The sequence below is a fragment of the Macaca nemestrina genome, chromosome 8 (assembly GCF_043159975.1).
Source record: "Macaca nemestrina isolate mMacNem1 chromosome 8, mMacNem.hap1, whole genome shotgun sequence".
In the NCBI taxonomy this organism is placed as follows: Eukaryota; Metazoa; Chordata; class Mammalia; order Primates; family Cercopithecidae; genus Macaca; species Macaca nemestrina.
In genome coordinates this window covers 93900430-93921845 of record NC_092132.1, presented here as the reverse complement: position 1 = coordinate 93921845, position 21416 = coordinate 93900430, and the positions used below count along the sequence as shown (strand labels likewise).

Here is a 21416-nt window from a genome sequence, read left to right as displayed (position 1 = left end):
AAATAATTAAAGATAATCTTTCAAAATTGTGGATGGATTTGTCTTTACATTGAAAACTCCAATAATTGAAAAGTCACATTCCTTGATGTAAATTTATAAGATTTTATTTTGATTTTAACTATATATTTATTTAGAGACAAGGTCTCACCCTTCACTCAGGCTGGAGTACAGTCGCACAATCATGGTTCATTGCAGCCTCAACCTGCTAGGCTCAAGCAGTCCTCCTTCCTCAGCTTCCCAAGTAGCTGAGACTACAGGTGCCTGCCATCATGCTCAGCTAATTTATTTTTATTTTTATTTTTTGTAGAGATTGGTTTTTGCTATGTTGCCCAGGCTAGTCTGGAACTTCTGGGCTCAAGCAATCCTCCCACCTCAGCCTCTCAAAGTGCTGGGAGCGCAGGCCATTACACCTGGCCTGTAAGATTTTTAAAAATGAAGAATAACCATAAAATTTTAAACCTCTCTGTGAAAATAAAATTTATTTCCTATAAAACAGAATGATAATAGGCTAGAAGAAATAGAATGGACTCTTCAAAGATCAAGGGAAACTTCTTGAACTTACAATTTTATAACAGATGACCTATCAACTAATTATGAGGAAATAATACATACAATTTCAGGCATTCAAAGATTATCAAAACTATCTCCCTTAAGACTTTTCATAGTAAGTTATTCAACATGTGTTCCAGCAGAACAAAGAAGTAACACAAGAAAAAGGAAGAATGGAGATGAGAAACCATGGACTTCACTCAAGCAATTAGTGAAGGGAAATTCCAGGTTGATGGCAGATGACACTAATCCTAATGAAAAGTCAGTTCAAATTAGAAAACGGGTTTCTGGTGTAAAAGAGAAATGACATGGTTTATATAATTTGGTGACATAAAAAATGTGAAGATATTGCAAAGGCACATAATGCATTTAGAATGTCCAGGAAGAGCAAAAAATATATACGAAAGTAACAGTTCAAATATGAACCAAAGACATGACATTATTTTAAATAATTTAAATCACACAAGAAAATTGCCCTTTTATTAAGACAATTATTTTTGAAGTGGCCAGATTCATAATATTTACACAAAGAGAAAGAAATAAAATGTGAGCATGTTTCCTGACCCTACAATAATTTAGTTAAAATAATATATACTTTCAATTGTTCAAGGTAATTTATGGTCAACAGCAAGAAATTTCATTGTAGTTGCAGGGTAGGCTAAACATGTTGAATATCTGAGTAATATAAAGATAATAACATAGCTAACAGAGTGAAGATGTGTATATATATATATTTAGTTCACTTATCGGTATGTAATTGACCTTCTAGTGTGTGTGTCTGTGTGTGTGCATGCATGTGTGTGTGCATGCAGGTGTGTGTGTCTGTATCACACAGGGATAGCATAAGCAAGATAAATTCTGATCTTCAGAGTGAAAATTGGTATCTTCTACAGTGGAAAAGGAATGAAATAAAAATCTATTACCTATTTGTGACAGTTAATACTGAGTGTTAATTTGATTGGATTGAAAGATACAAAATATTGATCCTTGGTGTGCTTGTGAGGGTGTTGCCAAAGGAGATTAACATTTGAGTCAGTGGACTGGGAAAGGCAGACCCACCCTTAACCTGGGAGGGCACCATCTAATCAGTTGCCAGCGTGACCAGAATAAAAAGCAGGTAGAAGAACATGAAAAGATTAGACTGGCTTAGCCTCCCAGACTACATCTTTCTCCTGAGGTGCATTCTTTTTGTCCTCAAACATCAGACTCCAAGTTCTCAGACTGGCTTCCTTGCTCCTCAGCTTGCAGATGGTCTATTGTGGGACCTTGTGATTATGTAAGTTAATACTCCTTAATAAACTCCCCTTTATATAGCATCTATCTATCCTATTAGTTCTGTCCCTCTAGAGAATCCTAATAATTATGATGGCAACAACCAAAGAATATAAAAGAGAAATAGCTAAAAGAAGCTGCCTTTGGAGAGAGGGTCCAAGATCAAGTTTTTTTTCAGGAGCTCTATTGTGTGATATGATTTGATACACATGTCTGCACTACAAGGTTAAAATAGATACAAATATATTTAGACAATAGGAAAGAAACCAGAAACTAAAACTTTTTTAGTTGGTCCATTCCATGCCTTCCGAGCCCACTCATGGATCCCAAGCTAAGAAGTCCTTTCTATAAAGGCAAGCCCCACCACCACTGCCATGGGCCTGCCTGCCAGGGCTTCCACACCTTCCCAGGCAGCAGGACTCTCCCCTTCCCATCTTCACAGTTTTCAGGGCTGCTGTTGGTGAGGATTTTGAGTCTTGATGGTTTATTGGCTTCACAGCAAAAATACAAGGCTTAGTGGTTTATTGCTACACCACAGGAATACAAGACTAACAATTTGACCAAAAAAAAAAAAAAATCCTTCAAATTAAAGTTGGTGTCTCATGTGTTTTGAAGGTATCAACCATTGTGATGCTAAATCTTGAACAATCCATCTGTTTTGCACCATGGCTGTCCTGCACAGGGCTGGCTCCCTGCTCACACAGGTTAGAGCAGAAAAGGAGTAGTACAGCACATTTTCCTACCTCATTTCCTATTCACGATCACATGCCTCCAGCACAAAGTAAACAAAAGCAAACCATGTGATTGTATGGCTTGCAACTGCTACACTTCCATAGGCAAATGAGGTTGCAGTAACTGCATAAGAAAGTGGTTAACTTGCTCTCCTTAGTCTTTAATTTTACTGATCTATTTTGTGTATTATTTAAGGGCATCCTTTTTTAAACATAAATTTTAAATTCAAATTTTCTTTTAGGGAAAACAGATTTCTGGTTAAGGTTAGCTGTGTAATTCCACACTTTCTTTCTTTTCAGAGAAAAATAGCATATCATCAGCTAGATACAATGAATTTATTAATATAAGGTATTAGAAAAACTGAAGTAGTAGAGTATCTTTATTTGATAAAAGACAAAACAGAAGAAGGCTGTCCAAGTGCCCCTGTGGTTTGTCATTGTCTGTTTAATAAGCCTTTATTGAAATACAAAATACATCCGGAAAAGTGCAGACATTGTGATGTAGAGTACAATGCCTTGCCTGAAAGTGAACACAGCTGTGTAATTACCACCCAGGAAAAACAAAGAACACAAAACATTGCCAGGCCTACAGAGGCTCCTCCTGCCATTTCTAACGTCCTCTCTCCCACCAAAGGTAAGCAGCATTTGACTTCTCAATACTGCATATATTACTCCTATCTCTTAAAATTACTTTCGAGGATAAAATAGAACTATGGAATTTCCAGTGTTCAGATTATTCTTCTCAGAATGTTTCTGACATCCATCCATCTTGCAGTATAGTATTCTATTTTATGAATGTACAACAGCTTATTTCTCTACCATTTTGTTATTGGAGACTTGAGTAGTTCTCAGTGTGGAGTTACCAGAAATAATGCTGCTGCAAATACAAGAACACATCTTCTGGTGCATACATGTGTGCATTTCTGCTGTGTATATACTCAAAAGTGAAACTGCTAAGTCATAGGGGATGTATATGATCAGCTATACAAAATTCTGCTGTAAGGTTTTGTTTGTTTGTTTCTTTCTTTCTTTCTTTTTGAGACAGAATCTCACTCTGCAACCCAGGCTGGAGTGCAGTGGCACGATCTTGGCTCACTGCAACCTACGCCTCCCGGGTTCAAGCGATTCTCGTGCCTCAGCCTCCCGAGTAGCTGGGATTACAGGAGTGTGCCACCAGGCTCAGCTACTTTTTTGTATTTTTAGCAGAGACAGGGTTTCACCATCTTGGCCAAGCTGGTATCGAACTCCTGAATGAACTCAGGTGATCTGCCCACCTCGGCCTCCCAGAGTGCTGGGATTACAGGTGTGAGCCACTATGCCCGGCCCCTGATGTAAGTTTTTTAAATAGCTTTCCCTCATTTGTGAAGTGCTTCTTCCTCTCTTTTGCCCTATTTTTTAATTGGCTGTTTCACCTTTTCTCCATTGATCTTAAACTATAGAAAGCTTTATATTAACTCTGTTTTATAGTGCCAAGGTACAGGCTATGCCTCTAAAGCTCACGGCAAAGTGGCCTGATCTCCATGGCAGTCAGATGGGTTGTATAAACGGAAAATGTAAAGCAGAAGGAAAGGACATCTAAAGGGTCAACACTTACAGTCGCTCTAATTTCGGAAGGTCTCCAAAGGTCTCTGGCTGTAGCGTTTCTAGTTGGTTGAAATGAATGTACCTGGAAGGCAAAAATTCAAGTTGGTTATTCCTTGTGCTGGTGAGTAAAATAAAATGTTTGAAGAATTAGCAATTGCTTCAGCTGAAATTGTGAATTTCACTGGCTCCAACCACTATATGTCACATACCAAAATCAGAAACTCAGATATTTTGTCGCTTCTGTTCTTCACAGTCCTGGGTCTAAAATCCTGATGTTCCAAAGGGGAATCCGAAGTCCACCCAGAAAGGGGCATGATGCTGCCCCCTTTTCCCAGGGAGCCTCTTGAGTCGATGCTAACTGGTTGTTGAAATTACTCTTTTACTCATTAAAATGTTTAAAGTAGGTGAAGTTAGGGTAATAGTTAAGATTTCAAACGTAATAAGATACATTACAAGTGACCACACGCTTATTTACATTTCAGAACAGGGAGAAGTGTCCTGTCTGAGGGAGTCAAAGGATGACATATTTGATGTCATATGATCATCATACTCGAATTAATCCTAACCCTGGGGGATCGATGAGAAGTAATGTGTCTTATTTTAATCCTTTTGGAATTAGAGTTTTTCAGACCTCGGTATCCCCTCTGTGCAACTGATCCAGGAGTTATTTCCTAAGCTTCCATTTCAGAAAGCCTTCTCCTAAAACAGGGCAACTGAAGACAGAAAGGCTTGCATTTCCTTCAGAAATCTTGTGATGAAATGGAGAAGCATGCTTCCAGAGCAGACAGCTGAGCAGACCTTTGCGAAGCAAATCTTCCCAACAGACAGAAGGATCCATGGGGAAGGCTGCACACTCCTCTTAGAAAATTTAAATGTATTCCCTGAACCTGACTTCTCAACACAGCTTTTTCAAATACTATCAATGAAACCAACAGTAATATACAGTAGTCTATAGTGAACTGCTGAGGAAAGCACTGCAGATACAAAGTTATCATGAAAAGCAACAAAGTTTCACCCTAAATTGGAAAAAGAGGATATTGTACATGTATGTGGGAAGACACAGTGAATGGTACTTGATTTTGTCAATGGGAAGCTATCTGACTTGAAGTAAGGGCAGGTAAGTAAAAAGAAAGCTTTACAGCCCATGTTTGCATAAAATGTATTTATTTCATCACAATTAGAAATATTTTTGAAAGGAGAAAAGAAGAATGTTTAAGAAAAAATACTTTTGCTTCATTCCTAGGCTTCCTTCTTATAAATCATTATTATAGGAAGAGCACTTGGGACACCTAATGAAAAAGTAAAATAATCACAAGAGAATGAAAACCATGTCGCTGGAAACGTATGCTTGTTTCAGATTACCTTAGGTTGGATCCAGAGTCAGTGCTACACTATACCACTCTCTGAAATTCAGCATCCTGGCCCTTGTCCCATGCATTCCTCCCAGGAGTTCTGTTCATTTTTAAAGTGGTGACATTTTACAGTGGTGAGATTGTATAAGACCCAGCAATAATTGCCTTAGGGATAGCATGAAACAATTTTACCTTGGTTGCCTTGAATTATACACACACTCACACTCATAACAGACTCTCACACATACAGACACTCTCAGCTTCACACATACTTTCATAATCACAGACACACACTCTCACATTATTTCACACTGATACACTCTAACACACTCATATGAACACACCCTCGCATGTTGACAGACTCCCTCATACTCACAAATGCTCACACTCACACACTCACTCACATATACTCATATACACTACCACACTTACGCTAACACACACACACTCTTGGACACGCGTGCGCACTCACACTTGTTCACATACACTCTCACATACACTAACACACACTGTCACACTCAGATACACATCTATACACTCGCACACACTCACCTAATCTCACACACTCACACACTGTCATGCTCACACTCACACTGTCTCGTACACTAACACACTTTCACACACTGACACATGTATTCACATATATGCTCACATACACTAACATAGTCACACACACATAGTCACTCCCATGCACTCACACACTGTCACCCACAAAATCATTACCTGCATCACTGGTCTAGAACATTAAAAAGGAGGTAGGGGCTGGGAGAGTGAAAACGGATATGAGGGAGGAGTGTTGGGGGGTGACTGGCTGCTGAAAGCGGGGAAGAGAGAGAAGTCTCTGTGACTGCAGTGAAGAAAGAGCTAGAAAGAGGGTCCATTACAAGGTTTCTCTTCCCAAGTGAAATGTATCGCATCATTGGATTCCAATCTCTGTGTATACTGGACAGGCCCAGGCCTGTAGAGTACAAATAGACATTTTATGAAGACTAGGAATAAGTGCTGATGAGGGCATCAAACTTAGCATGAAGTAAATAAGAGCAATAGCAAAAAAAAAAAAATTTATTGTCCTAAGTGCTTTACATGTATTTAGTCATTTTTAATTTTTTGCAACCGCACTGTGTGGTAGGTTTATAAATACCCCAGATAAGGTAATTTGTTCAGTTTCACACAGCCAGCCTCTCTTAACGGCAAGCGGGATGGCCATGCACGGGCTCAGCTGACACAGAGTACCCAGAGATGAGCTATGGAAACCTGATCCAAGAATCCCAGAGTAGAGCCTTTCTCGGGTATGGAAACAGATACTCCACAGGGAGAAGGAAAGTGCCCAAGGCCACAGAGCCAATCAATGGTAAATCCAAGCCACAAACCCAGCAACACTCAGGCTCTTTACACTCCTGTTCTCAGTTTGCCTACATTAGTGGCTTTTTAAATGTGAAGCTGTGGGGTTCTTAACTGGAGGCAAGTATCGCATTCCAGTCATAAAACAAGCTAACAGGTCACAGGAAAGGAGTCACAAGCCAGGTCTGTGGTTTAGCCAAGCTAACAACTCCCAGATTTTCAAAGTGAATATTCTAGCCTATGTATAAGTTCAGCAGAAGTGTTTTGTTGTTGTTGTTGTTGTTGTTGTTGTTTTTGCTTTCAACTTTTTAATGCTTTGGAACAATTTATTATAAAGAAAACTTGAGTTTAGCATAAGAATTTTCAAGTAGCACTAGTATTCCTGACATCATTGATCAAATGTGTATCCTCCATAGTTTGCACAGGTGTCTGCATTGCTAGAACTAGAAAGAAAGACAGCTTTCACTTGGGAGGGCATCTTACACACTGAGCCACCTAAAATTGGGGCAAAGAGACAATCTAAAGGGTAGAATAACATACAACAGTTTATCTAATATCACATAGCTACTATGTGATTTACAATCCACAGTAATTAATAAATATAGATTTAATATTTAAATATTTCACAGGTAGCAATTCATACTTACTATGAATTGCTCATAATTCATGAGAAATGCATAATCTCCTTTTCCACAATGCACCCACTGACAGCCCACTAATCACAGAGCCCTGTCTATTCCCCATCCCAGCCATGCTTCCCTAGAATAAATCACTGCAATCTTAGACTCACCCAGGGATGCCCTGAAGGACAAATGTTTTCTGCTGGACTTCAATCTAATACACGGTAGGGTAAGCAACTGGTATTGGAATTCACTACCAATGAATAAGAAAAATGCATGTAAGATTATTTCCTTGCAGGAAAATAAGACAACCCAGAGAGTTCTGTTCAATTATAGTGCAAGTATATTTAAGTTTTGTGTCCATATGATTTGCCAAATTTTCTAACAAAATTGTTTTCAAAATTTTTTTAAAACTGTAAGTCAATTTAAAGCAGTAGGATGTTTTAGGTTATATGTGTTTGATTTATGTGATGGCTTTAATAGATTCAAATAAGGAGGGAGGTAGCTTTGATCTCCACTCCCTTCTGAGCTTTGATAAGATGGCAAGAGTATCCTCTCCTATACCTTATTTTTCTAGGCTGTGGATAACCCTGTCATTTTTGGATATCTATTGCAGGTAGATAAATATGAATGATTACTTGAGAGGATTTTAAATCTGTTTAAGTCACCTCATCAAGTTTACATGTAAATGAATTAGTAGTTATCCCTTCATTTAAAGCAGACAGGAAATTATTGCCATTGTCGTGTCATGTTGATTCATACTTAGCTTCCCCAGATGCTTTCATCGACACCCCTGGCTTCAATTATTATCTCTATGCAGAAGACCTACAAGTTACATCTCCAACCCAAATTTACCGCTAGGACCTAAATTCATGCACCCAATGTCTTCTTAAAAGACATTGTCTTTTAAGGATTTAAGACATCCTAGATGTCTCAAGGAACCTCAAATCCAACGTGTCAGAAACCCAGCCCAGGATCTTCCTTCACCATACTGGCTGTCCTCCATTTTTGCTTGTCTCAGTTCATGGCACTGCTGTATATCTATTTGCACAACTCAGAAAACCAGTACTGACCCCTCCGTCTCCCTCACTCCCTGTATCTTACCCAATTCTGTGTTTGTTTGTTTGTTTGTTTATTTTGCTTCCTAAATGTCTCTTGAATGTACTCCATTCTCCTCTTACCCACTACTTCCACACTAGAGCAAACTATGCCCTCAGGTACTAAAATATAAGAACTTACCCAATTCTGTGTGTGTTTGTTTGTTTTTTGTTTTGCTTCCTAAATGTCTCTTGAATGTACTCCATTCTCCTCTTACCCACTACTTCCACACTAGAGCAAACTATGCCCTCAGGTACTAAAATATTAGAACAAACTGGTCTCCCTACATCCATCTGGTCTACCCTCAAAAGAAATACAAGACCCTTAAATGACTTTTAATTTCTATAGAAATAAAGACAGAATTTTTTAACAGAGCCCAAGTTCTAGCCTGTTCTTGCCTGAAAATGCCCTTCCAGTCTCCCCTTTATCCCCCTCTTGCCCCACCTCAATCCCAGTGCTCTGGCCTCCTCCCAGCCACATACCTGCCATACTCCTGCCCACAGCAGTCTCTGAATGATTGTCTTGGTAGCCCAGTAAACCTTCCCACCCTTCTTGCCTGGTAATTCCGGACTTGTTTTCAGATCTTACTGTGCTCTTTCCTTGGAAAGCCTTCCCTGCGCTCCTGGTCAAATGCCCCTGTTATGGGTTCACCCAACATTGTACTGTTGCAACGTTATATTTCTTTGACTGATTATGTGATCCATGTCTGTCTGCCCTAACTAAACTCTAAGGTCCATGAAGACAGAAATCATATTGGATTTAAAGTAATATTCACATCCCTAGTTTCTTAGCAGAGTTTGACAAATGGATAGTCAATGCATAGCTGATCACTGAAAGAATGAATGACCAGTCAGTATTTTTGCATGAGCATTGTCTTTGCAAATGTGAGGATAAGACATTGAACTCTTCATATGTTCTATGGTATAAAACAAAAGATGGGAGTATGAACCCTAATAAAAGCTTTCTGAGTTAATATCAGCTCAACAACCTAAAATGGTATTACATTTCCTTGGGGGAAGAACCATCCCAAACATTTACACAAGCCTGACTTTAGTAAGATCTGTAATAATGTATGTTTAATTGTATTTCCTAAAACTTTATAGAATCCTTGAGCACTAATGAACCTAGAAGACATCTAGCAAAGTCTTCCTGGGGCTTCTCCAGGAGAATCCATCTCACTCCAAAGGGACATGTTAGAATCACACATTTTTGTGAGCACTGAAAACACATGTGACATCTCTTATCTGAGTAAATATTTATTTATACAACCACCCCGAGGCATCAGGCCACCAAACTGAGGACAAAAATCTTCCTACAATCTTTAAAACATGCAGAGCAAGAACATGTGGCCAGAGAACGACAACAAAAATAAGAGAAAGATTCTCAGGGTGAGAAGTTGCTGGTATCGCTTTAGCTTTCAGCGTGAACTCACTGAGCCACATAAAAACAAATGTTCTGTGCCGTATGATCACCTTGGCAACCTCCATCTAAGGCAAGAGCAGAGATGGAGAGAAAAACACTGTATTTATCTGTATCTAACGGCACAATCAAAATAGCATATACAGTCAATGTTCTCAACCTTTTTGTATAAAGTAGCTGCTTTTTATATTCTCAAAATCCATGAGATTATAAAGAAAAAAGGCGTACTGTTGGTAGAAGGAGGCTGCACACCAGAGTGTGTCTGTGTGTCTCTGTGTGTCTGTGTATGTAATTTTGCATGTGTCTATATGTGTGCAAACACAAGCTAAGGATATCTGAATCTGAAGCCAGAAATACAGGGGATATTGAAAATAAGATGTCAGCAATCCTAGCACATGAAACAGAGCTTAGAGGAAAAGCAGTTTGCTGATAGCTGGCTTGGAGATCCACCGTGTCCTGCCTCACATCCACGGGCTGGGTGCATGGAGATGACACCAACTTTCTGTATAATAATTTCAGCTGAGATTAAAATAGGCACTTTTTAGCTTCATTGCACAATAGCAAGCAAGAATTATCTATTACACCAACAAATTATTCATAGAGTTTAGGAATTAATTAAACATCCGAATGAAGATCCTTATTTCAGAGCACAGTAAATTATTTCAACTGATTTTAAAGGAAAAACTGACTGAATTATCATAATCCGTTGTTTCCAGAGAAAAGCTTTCCAGCATCTCATTTGCATGCTGTGCTAAAGTCAATAACAGTATATTCTACCAAAATTCTTTATAAAGAGAATTATGTTTATTCTTAAAGAGTTAAAACCAGTTAAAAATCATACTGCACAAGCTTTACTCCTTGGGAAGTTATTTCAATCCTAAATTAGAATAGTTACAGAAAAAGGCTGGGCACGGTGGCTCATGCCTGTAATCCCAGCACTTTGGGAAGCCAAGGCGGGTGGATCACTAGGTCAGGAGACTGAGACCATCCTGGCCAACACGGTGAAACCCTGTCTCTACTAAAAATACAAAAATTAGCTGTGCATGGTGGCACGTGCCTGTAATCCCAGCTACTCGGGAGGCTGAGGAAGGAGAATTGCTTGAACCAGGGATTCAGAGGTTGCAGTGAGCCAAGATCGCACCACTGCATTCCAGTCTGGGTGACAATGCAAGACTCTGTCTCAAAAAAAAAAATAGTTACAGAAAAAGTCATGTTTCTACAATAGTTTAGATATTGTGCGATTGAGAGTTATGAAAAATCTTTCATACTCTTTGTTCAATCTCTATCTCTTTTTGTCTGAACTAATAGCTATAAATGTTCCACATAAATCCAGTCTCTTCTTTCCAACCTACACTATGTTGAATATGCTTTCAAAATAGCATTATTTTGAAAAAAATGCAGATTAGTTCATCCACTTTATTAAGGATCATCAATGTCTTCTCACTGTCTTTAGCAGGAATTCAACGATTTTCTAGATTCAGCACCAACTTGTGACTTTCTCCTCCCTCATAAGTCTGAGCACTCTCTAACTAAATTCAATATCTCTGGAATCACTCCTGTTTTTTTTCGGTGTCTAACATTCAAAGTGTTTTCTCACCCATTAGAGCTCAATGGTACTTTTTTTCATTAAGGACTTAGTGACTGCTTGTGTCAGACGTAACTTCACTCCTCTGGCTCCTTTAGTATATTAAAACATTTATAAGTACTTATTGAGTGCCTGTGAAGTGTAAGACAAGATCCTTGACCTTCTCAGTGATTGGAATTAGGTAAGTGGTAAAATACAAGGAATCGATGACCACAGTCTGGAAGAATATGTATTATGATAATGGGATGCAAGGAATACCATGAGAATCCAAAGATCTACATTCTATTTAAAGATAAAGAAAGGTTGTACAGAGAAAAGGATTCTTTACCTAACTTTTATGGCAAACAGTAATGACCTAGGAGCAAAAGAGAAAAGACAGTGTAGAAAATGGGGAGACAAATGTATGTGAGGTGCAGAGGCATTAAAATGCAGGGCTCTTGTACAGAATAGTAAGGAGCTGAATGGGATAGAAGCACTGGTTGCCTGCAGAGCTCTGGAAAGATGGACTTGGGCAGGAACCGAATCACACATTTCCTTTGCACTCAACAAGGTGGTTTGAGCTTTACCTTAAAGATATAAGGACACATGACAAGATTTAAAGAAAAGCAATTTCTTAGTGAAATTTTTATTTTACAACATTACCAGCATCTATGCAAACAAAGGACTGGACATTAGCTAGAGAGAGAGACTCTAGCTAGAGCAATGGTGTGCAGTGGTTTTCAGCTTAGGATAATTTTGTTTTGTCCTCCTCCATCCCCCCAGGGAATATTTGGCAATGTCTGGAGATGCTTTTATTTGTCGCAGCTGGAGGTGGTGGTGCTACTAGCCTCCAGTGGGTAGGGACCAGGGTGTTGCTCAACGTCCTACATGACCTGGGCCAGCCCCACAATATTACTAAGCCCAAAATGTCAACAGTGCCAGGTTGAGAAACACCTGAGCTACAGCCTGCTTTATTTTCTGAGCAGGAAGGAGTGGTGGTGACGATGAACGCCACGTGGAGCCTCAATTGAAGGCTGCAAGAGCTTTTCCAAAGGATCCTAGAAAATGAAATGATAGAAAATTATTAAAAGGGTGCCAAAGAAGAAGAGGAAAGAATTAATAGAAGCAAAGTGAGGAAGACCCTGCACAGGACCAATGGTACTCCATGGCACCAAAAGGGCTATTGGAAGATGTGACTGTAAAAAGGAGGCAGGAATGTGTCCCAGTGAAACCGGCTGGAACAGAGGAAATGGGCACTAACCCACAATCATCTCTTGTCACAAGGAAAACTAGTGAGATGTCTATTAGCTTTGCCCTCAATTTTCCCCTTAAGGTAAAAGGCAAAGTCAACGGTGAAATATAAGAGATATGTCGAAAAGAAAAGCAGGGGTGTGAATTTTCAATTGTGGCTATATCACGCAGGACAAGGAGCTCAGCTCCTTTTGATCATCACTGCTAAAGCTGGGACTGAGTTCTTAGTCCTTTCCCTAGTGGATTTTCAGCAGCATTGGAGTGCATCAGTTAGTCCCTCTCCCTGCCATGTTCTTCCCTGGCTTCCAGGACACCATCCTCCCAGATCCTCTCCCACCTCAATGGACATGCTCAGGGCCCTTCACTGCTTCCTTCTCTTTCCCCAGGCTCCTGGACTGGAGTGCCTGGGGCTGAGTCCTGAGGCTTCTCCTTTTTTCCAGCCAAACTCAATGGCATCCAATACTGGGAACATGAGCACTTTCAGATGCCAAAGATACCCACATTGCACAGCTAGTCCTCACCGCCGCCTTACATTGGAGACCCATGCCCTACTGCCAGCCCCATGCCCATGGGGCTGCCTAGTAGACATCTCAAACTTGTTGTGTGCAAATCTGCAATACTGATTAGTCTTCATGCCCACTTCCCAGCCTGTCCATCTCAGCTGAGGACCATACTTCCTTCTAGTTGTTTAGGGCAAGAATCTCAGTAATACCTTCAACTTCTTTCTTTCTCCAACATTCTACATCTAAGTGATTGGTTGCAAAAGAAATCCAGATGGTGCACCCATCCCAAACCTACCCTGCTGCCTCCTTAATCTGAGACCACACCACTTCTGGCCTATTGTACAACAAAACAACCAACTGGTCCCCGCCCTTGCCAGGCCATAGCCTATTGTCAACATAGTCATCCTTGTTGAGATAAGAGATTTTAGATGTTCTCACCACACAGACAAAACAATAAGCGTATGAAGTAAAATAGGTTAATTAGCTTGACTTGGCCATTTCACAATGTATGCATATATATAAGCATCATGTTGTACATTATAAATATATACAATATTTATTTGTCAAATAAATCTCTATAAAGAAGAATGCAAGAAACATAGAAATCAGAGTGATCATTGTAAGGCCTGTTGGATCAGGTATGCCAACTGTCCTTCAAAACCCTCCAGTGCTCACTCAGAATAAAATGCACATCACTCAAAATGATACAAATCAAATCTGTTCCTCTGATCTACACAGTTCTGTGCTACCTGGGCCTGTCTCTCTGCTCCAGCCACATCAGTATCCAAGCTGTTCCTCTCACATGCCAGGCTCACTCCTAACTTAGGGTGTTAGCAGTGGCTGCCTCTCTGCCTGCACTGTGCCTCCCTGGCATGCATGTGTCTCCTTCCCTGCCCACAGTATATCTGTGTGTGTGTGTGTGTGTGTGTGTGTGTGTGTGTGTGTGTGTGTGTGTGTATTTACAGATTTAAATATTTGCCAAAGACTTGCATTACACTATGCAATATGCTTGTTCATTTATTACTTTTAAAGCTTGCCTTCCCTGCTAGAATGTTAGCAGGTCCATCAAGGTCAGGAATTTTATGTTTTGTTTAGTGCCACAGCCCAGCTCCTAAAAGAGTTTTGGCATGCAAAAGACACCCATTAAAACTGAAAAATGATATTATCTATATTGCAGGGCAGCTGCAAGATCAGAGAGAATGCGCAATAGACGCTTAGTACAAGGTTCTAGAAAGGCAGAAGGCCAAGTCACCTATGAAATGTGGGAGGAGTATTGGATCTAAGGCAAGAGGGGCACCTTGGGAAGAGTCCGCAGAGCCAGCGAGAGAAGGAGCTCCATTGTGCTCCTTGTCATTGCTAGACCATGGTCAAGTTTTAGTTTTCACCTTTATTGACCCATCGAGAGCATGATCCTACTGAGAAACTCATCTCACCTAGTTCTAGAAGATCACACTCTCTAAGACTTCTTCTTAACAAACATGAGTTTCTGGAAAAATTGAATTATTTGAGGATCTACCTGAAATTCGAGATGGGTTTGTTGTTACTCAAAATAGTACAGCTATGTGATTTTGTGGTTTCCTTCAACACAGTGGAGGAAATAAAGAAATAGAAGCTGAAGTTGGCTCATATTTGAATCTAAAGGACAGCAGGAGCATAGAACAAAGCATACAGAGGAAAAGAACTATAGGCCACATGCAGAGGGACTTAAATCTGGAAAGCATGGACAGATTTTAGATGAGATAAAACCGTACCATGAGGTGAGGCCTGAGACATGACCTAAGAAGCACAGGAGACCTGAGGCTCATCAGGTGATATTTTGGAATTTAAGATTCCTGGGGCCGGGCACTATGGTTCACGCCTATAATCTCAGCACTTGGGGAGGTCAAAGTGGGTGGATCATGTGAGGTCAAGAGTTTGAGACTAGCCTGGCCAACACGACATTACTGGTTTGCCTGTGAATACTGAGATATGTAGGGGCTGGTCTGTATTTTTTTAAGCACTAATTAAAGGGTTTCAGGCTCAGGAAATTGATGTTGTCAGTGCTGCAATTTAGGGTCACGGTTCAGTCAAAGGTGGTACGATGGAACAGAACAAGGGATGAATTAGCTATGCGGATGCTATCGTGGTCTAGGAAAGAAGAAATGAGGCAGCAGGTCTCATGTGAAGCAGAGATAATCCCAAGAGAAAATGCAGAAATGGATCCCAGAGGCTTTTACAGGGGAAGGATGGGGCAACAGAAGCTTGAGCACTGGACACATGGAGGCCCGCACTCATCTTCTTATTTGACTCCTCAATCACTCTGTGATGCTGTGGCTGGTGATACTTCATGCCAGGGCAGTGGAAGATTGCAGATCACCTGTAAAAATCACCTAGCACCTTTCTGATACATGGCAGAAGTCCAAGGCAACTAGAGAGTAGAGGAGGTTGAGAAAATCCTTATGGTTTAGAATGTTAGACAGGGGCCAGCAGTAGGGAGGGATATTTGGTCTTCTTCCCTCCAGAGTTAATAGAGCATACAATAGAGCAATGCAATAATAGAGGGGCTGGTTGCTGATGGAGAAGTGACTCCCAATGCTGGGCTCTTTGTGAAACACTGGAATGGACAACTTGGTTGGTGCTGAGGTCAGCATGGGGACTTTTACTTCATGCTTCCAAATTAAAATCATCGGGTCCCCTTCCCAAGCTTATGTGCAGAGATATGCAGGGCCGGGAGCATGTACTCCAAAGCCGTTCACTGACCGGGTTTCAAGGAGGGGGCTGCAGGCCAGACTCAGTCAGGCAGGGCAGAAAAAGGATAACTAGTGGGCCATCCCTGAGGTCACCGCAGAGCCACCCTGATCCAGGGACATCAATCACCAATCAATCAAATGCACTTCCCCCTTTCAAAGGGGGAAGTGTTTGAGAAGGGGGAGAAACGCCCAGGATGAAGAGTGCAGTGCCAGGCTTGAGAAGAAATGTGAGAAAAACACAAGAAGGGGAGAAGGTAAAGCCTCCTTCCCTAGTAGACTGTATTTGCTATATTTCTTCTCAGCCCTGAACCTGAATGCCCCCATCATCCAGCCAAGTTACTTGCTAAAAGATTTCAGTTGAATTTAAAAGCAAAGGAATGGCTGCCTGCTCTGACATCTCCTTCACGCGCCATGATTTTACGGCACTGTGTCCGTGCACAACGCTCGTCAGATCAGACCGCACCCCTGAAACCATTCCCATTAAAAAAACTCAAGTGGGGAGGTGCGCACAATTTATACACCTGCTGACATTTTGAAAATGAAACAAGTACAAGGTATTTCAGAGAAGGGCAGCATAAAGTGGAAATTTCAGAACTCTTGCCATCAAGAAAAGAGAGCAACAAAGTTAGATCCAGAGGAGGAAATAAATGTGTGAAGAGGAGCAAAGACAGCCTCCTGAGATGTGAGGACAGAGGTGAGAAGTGGACCTGATGTGACACGGATGGTGGGATTTCTAAGAAGTGAGAGAAGCACAGAGAGAAGTCAGAGAAGAAGGATCAAATCACAAAGGAGATATTCCAATATGTCCCCCTCTCAGCCATAAATTGAAGATCTGTTTGGAAGAGTAACATAGAAAAACAGAGACGGCGGCATTGATTCTGTAACAGGGAAACAGCAAATGAATGAATATAACACACTCCATTTTGTTTCTTTTTAATTATACTTTAAGTTCTAGAGTATATGTGCACAACGTGCAGGTTTGTTACATATGTATACATGTGCCATGTTGGTGTGCTGCACCCATTAACTGGTCACTTACATTAGGTATATCTCCTAATGCTATCCCTCCCCCATCCCCCGACCCCATAACAGGTCCCAGTGTGTGATGTTCCCCTTCCTGTGTCCAAGTGTTCTCATTGCTCAATTCCCACCTATGAGTGAGAACATGCGGTGTTTGCTTTTCTGTTCTTGTGATAGTTTGCTGAGAATGATGGTTTCCAGCTGCATCCATGTCCCTACAAAGGACATGAACTCATCCTTTTTTTATGGCTGCATAGTATTCCATGGTGTATATGTGCCACATTTTTCTTAATCCAGTCTGCCATTGATGGACATTTGGGTTGGTTCTAATTCTTTGATATTGTGAATAGTGCCACAGTGAACATATGTGTGCATGTGTCTTTATAGCAGCATGATTTATAATCCTTTGGGTATATACCCAGTAATGGGATGGTTGGGTCAAATGGTACTTCTAGTTCTAGATCCTGAGGAATCACCACACTGTCTTCCACAATGGTTGAACTAGTTTACAGTACCTCTAACAGTGTAAAAGTGTTCCTATTTCTCCACATCCTCTCCAGCACCTGTTGTTTCCTGACTTTTTAATGATTGCCATTCTAACTGGTGTGAGATGGTATCTCATTGTGGTTTTGATTTGCATTTCTCTGATAGCTAGTCATGATGATCATGTGCCTGTTGGCTGCATACATGCCTACTTTTGAGAAGTGTCTGTTCAAATCCTTGGCCCACTTTTTGATGCAGTTGTTTGTTTTTTTCTTGAAAATTTGTTTGAGTTATTTGTAGGTTCTGGATATTAGCCCTTTGCCAGATGAGTAGATTGCAAAAATTTTCTCCCATTCTGTAGGTTGCCTGTTCACTCTGATGGTAGTTTCTTTTGCTGTGCAGAAGCTCTTTAGTTTAATGAGATCCCATTTATCAATTTTGGCTTTTGTTGCCAATGCTTTTCATGTTTTAGACATGAAGTCCTTGCCCATGCCTATGTCCTGAATGGTATTGCCTAGGTTTTCTTCTAGGGTTTTTATGGTTTTAGGTCTAACATTTAAGTCTCTAATCCATCTTGAATTAATTTTTGTATAAGGTATAAGGAAAGGATCCAGTTTCAGCTTTATACTTATGGCTAACCAGTTTTCCCAGCACCATTTATTAAATAGCAAATCCTTTCCCCATTTCTGGTTTTTGTCAGGTTTGTCAAAGATCAGATGGTTGTAGATGTGTGGTATTGTTTCTGAGGGCTCTGTTCTGTTCCATTGGTCTATATCTCTGTTTTAGTACCAGTACCATGCTGTTTTGGTTACTGTAGCCTTGTGGTATAGTTTGAAGTCAGGTAGCATGATGTTTCCAGCTTTGTTCTTTCGGCTTAGGACTGTCTTGGCAATGCAGGCTCTTTTTTGGTTCCATATGAACTTTAAAGCAGTTTTTTCCAATTCTGTGAAGAAAGTCATTGGCAGCTTGATGGGTATGGCACTGAATCTATAAATTACCTTGGGCAGTATGGCCATTTTCATGATATTGATTCTTCCTATCCATGAGCATGGAATGCTCTTCCATTTGTTTGTGTTCTCTTTTATTTCGTTGAGCAGTGGTTTGTAGTTCTCCTTGACGAGGTCCTTCATATCCCTTGTAAATTGGATTCCTAGGTATTTTATTCTCTTTGAAGCAATTGTGAATGGGAGTTCACTCATGATTTGGCTCTCTGTTTGTTATTGGTGTATAAGAATGCTAGTGACTTTTGTACACTGATTTTGTATCCTGAGACTTTGCTGAAGTTGCTTATCAGCTTAAGGAGATTTGGGGCTGAGATCATGGGGTTTTCTAAATATACAATCATGTCATCTGCAAACAGGGACAATTTGACTTCTTCTTTTGCTAATTGACTACCTTTTAATTCTTTCTCCTGCCTGATTGCCCTGGCCAGAACTTCCAACACTATGTTGAATAGGAGTGGTGAGAGAGGGTATCCCCGTCTTGTGCCAGTTGTCAAGGGGAATGCTTCCAGTTTTTGCCCATTCAGTATGATATTGGCTGTGGGTTTGTCATAAATAGCTCCTATTATTTTGAGATATGTTCCATCAATACCAAATTTATTGAGAGTTTTTATCTTCAAGGGCTGCTTGAATTTTGTCAAAGGCCTTTTCTGCATCTATTGAGATAATCATGTGATTTTTGTCTTTGGTTCTATTTATATGCTGGATTACATTTATTGATTTGCATATGTTGAACCAGCCTTGCATCCCAGGGATGAAGCCCACTTGATCATGGTGGATAAGCTTTTTGAAGTGCTGCTGGATTCGGTTTGCCAGCATTTTATTGAGGATTTTTGCATTGATGTTCATCATGGATATTGATCTGAAATTCTCTTTTTTGTTGTGTCTCTGCCAGGCTTTGATATCAGGATGATGTTAGGCTCGTAAAATGAGTTAGGGAGGATACCCTCTTTTACTGTTGACTTGAATAATTTCAGAAGGAATGGTCCCAGCTCATCTTTGTACCTCTGGTAGAATTCGGCTGTGAATCCATCTGGTCCTGGACTTTTTTTGGTTGGTAGGCTATTAATTATTGCCTCAATTTCAGAGTGTTATTTGTCTATTCAGGGATTCAACTTCTTCCTGGTTAAGTCTTGGGAGAGTGTATGTGTCCGGGAATTTATCCATTTCTTCTAGGTTTTCTAGTTTATTTGCGTAGAGGTGTGTTTATAGTATTCTCTGATAGTAGTTTGTATTTCTGTGGGGTCGGTGGTAATATCCCCTTTATCATTTTTTATTGCATCTATTTGATTCTTCTCTCTTTTCTTCTTTATTAGTCTTGCTAGCAATCTATTGACTTTTTTATCTTTAAAAAAAAAAAAAAAAAAAAAAAAAAAAAACAGCTCCTGGATTCATTGATTTTTTTTTAAGGTTTTTTTGTCTCTGTCTCCTTCAGTTCTGCTCTGATCTTAGTTATTTATTGCCTTCTGCTAGCTTTTGAATGTGTTTGCTCTTGCTTCTGTAGTTCTTTTAATTGTGATGTTACAATGTCAATTTTAGATCTTTCCTGCTTTCTCTTGTGGGCATTTAGTGGTATAAATTTCCCTCTACACACTGCTTTAAATGTGTCCCAGAGATTCTGGTATGTTGTATCTTTGTTCTCTTTGGTTTCAAAGAACATCTTTATTTCTGCCTTCATTTTATTATGCACCCAGTAGTCATTCAGGAGCAGGCTGTTCAGTTTCCATGTAATTGAGTGGTTTTGACTGAGTTTCTTAATCCTGAGTTCTAGCTTGATTGCACTGTGTTCTATGAGTTTGTTATAATTTCTGTTCTTTTATATTTGCTGAGGAGTGCTTTACTTCCAACTATGTGGTCAATTTTGGAATAAGTGCAATGTGGTGCTGAGAAGAATATATATTCTGCTGAGTTGGGGTGGAGAGTTCTGTAGATGTCTATTAGGTCTGCTTGGTGCAGAGCTGAGTTCAATTCCTGGATATCCTTTTTAACTTTCTGTCTCGTGGATCTGTCTAATGTTGACAGTGGGTTGTTAAAGTCTCCCATTATTATTGTATGGGAGTCTAAGTCTCTTTGTAAGTCTCTAAGGACTTGCTTTATGAATCTAGGTGCTCCTGTATTGGGTGCATATACATTTAGGATAGTTACCTCTTCTTGTTGAATAGATCCCTTTAACATTATGTAATGGCCTTCTTTGTGTCTTTTGATCTTTGTTGGTTTAAAGTCTATTTTATCAGAGACTAGGATTGCAATCCCTGCCTTTTTTTGTTTTCCATTTGCTTGGTAGATCTTCCTCCATCCCTTTATTTTGAGCCTATGTGTGTCTCTGCACATGAGATGGGTCTCCTGGATATGGCACACTGATGGGTCTTGACTCTTTATCCAATTTGCCAGTCTGTGTCTTTTAATTGGAGCATTTAGCTCATCTACATTTAAGGTTAATATTTTTATGTGTGAACTTGATCCTGTCATTATGATATTAGCTGGTTGTTTTGCTCGTTAGTTGATGCAGTTTCTTCCTAGCATCGATGATCTTTACATTTTGGCATGTTTTTGCATTGGCCGGTACTGGTTGTTCCTTTCCATGTTTAGTGCTTCCTTCAGGAGTTCTTGTAGGGCAGACCTGGTGGTGACAAAATCTCTCAGCATTTGCTTGTCTGTAAAGGATTTTATTTCTCCTTCACTTATGAAACTTAGTTTGGCTGCATATGAAATTCTGGGTTGAAAATTATTTTCTTTAAGAATGTTGAATATTGGCCCCCACTCTCTTCTGGCTTGTAGAGTTTCTCCTGAGAGATCTGCTGTTAATCTGATGGGCTTCCCTCTGTGGATAACCCAACCTTTCTCTCTGGCTGCCCTTAACATTTTTTCCTTCATTTCAGCTTTGGTGAATCTGACAATT

At 40.1% G+C, this 21416-nt stretch overlaps 1 protein-coding gene across 9 annotated transcripts in view; it reads right to left on the bottom strand.

Moving 5' to 3' along the window:
• Nucleotides 1-21416, bottom strand: part of LOC105495658 (peroxidasin like) — a 507670-nt gene that overhangs the window by 178079 nt on the left and 308175 nt on the right. For all 9 annotated transcript variants that reach the window (XR_011607033.1, XM_071068254.1, XM_071068255.1 and 6 more), the window contains one exon: nt 4147-4218. Coding sequence is in view for 6 of the 9 variants with exons in the window: in XM_071068254.1 (XP_070924355.1) it covers nt 4147-4218 (72 nt within the window). In the remaining 3 variants the exon portion in view is untranslated. The remainder of the gene's footprint in view (nt 1-4146; nt 4219-21416) is intronic.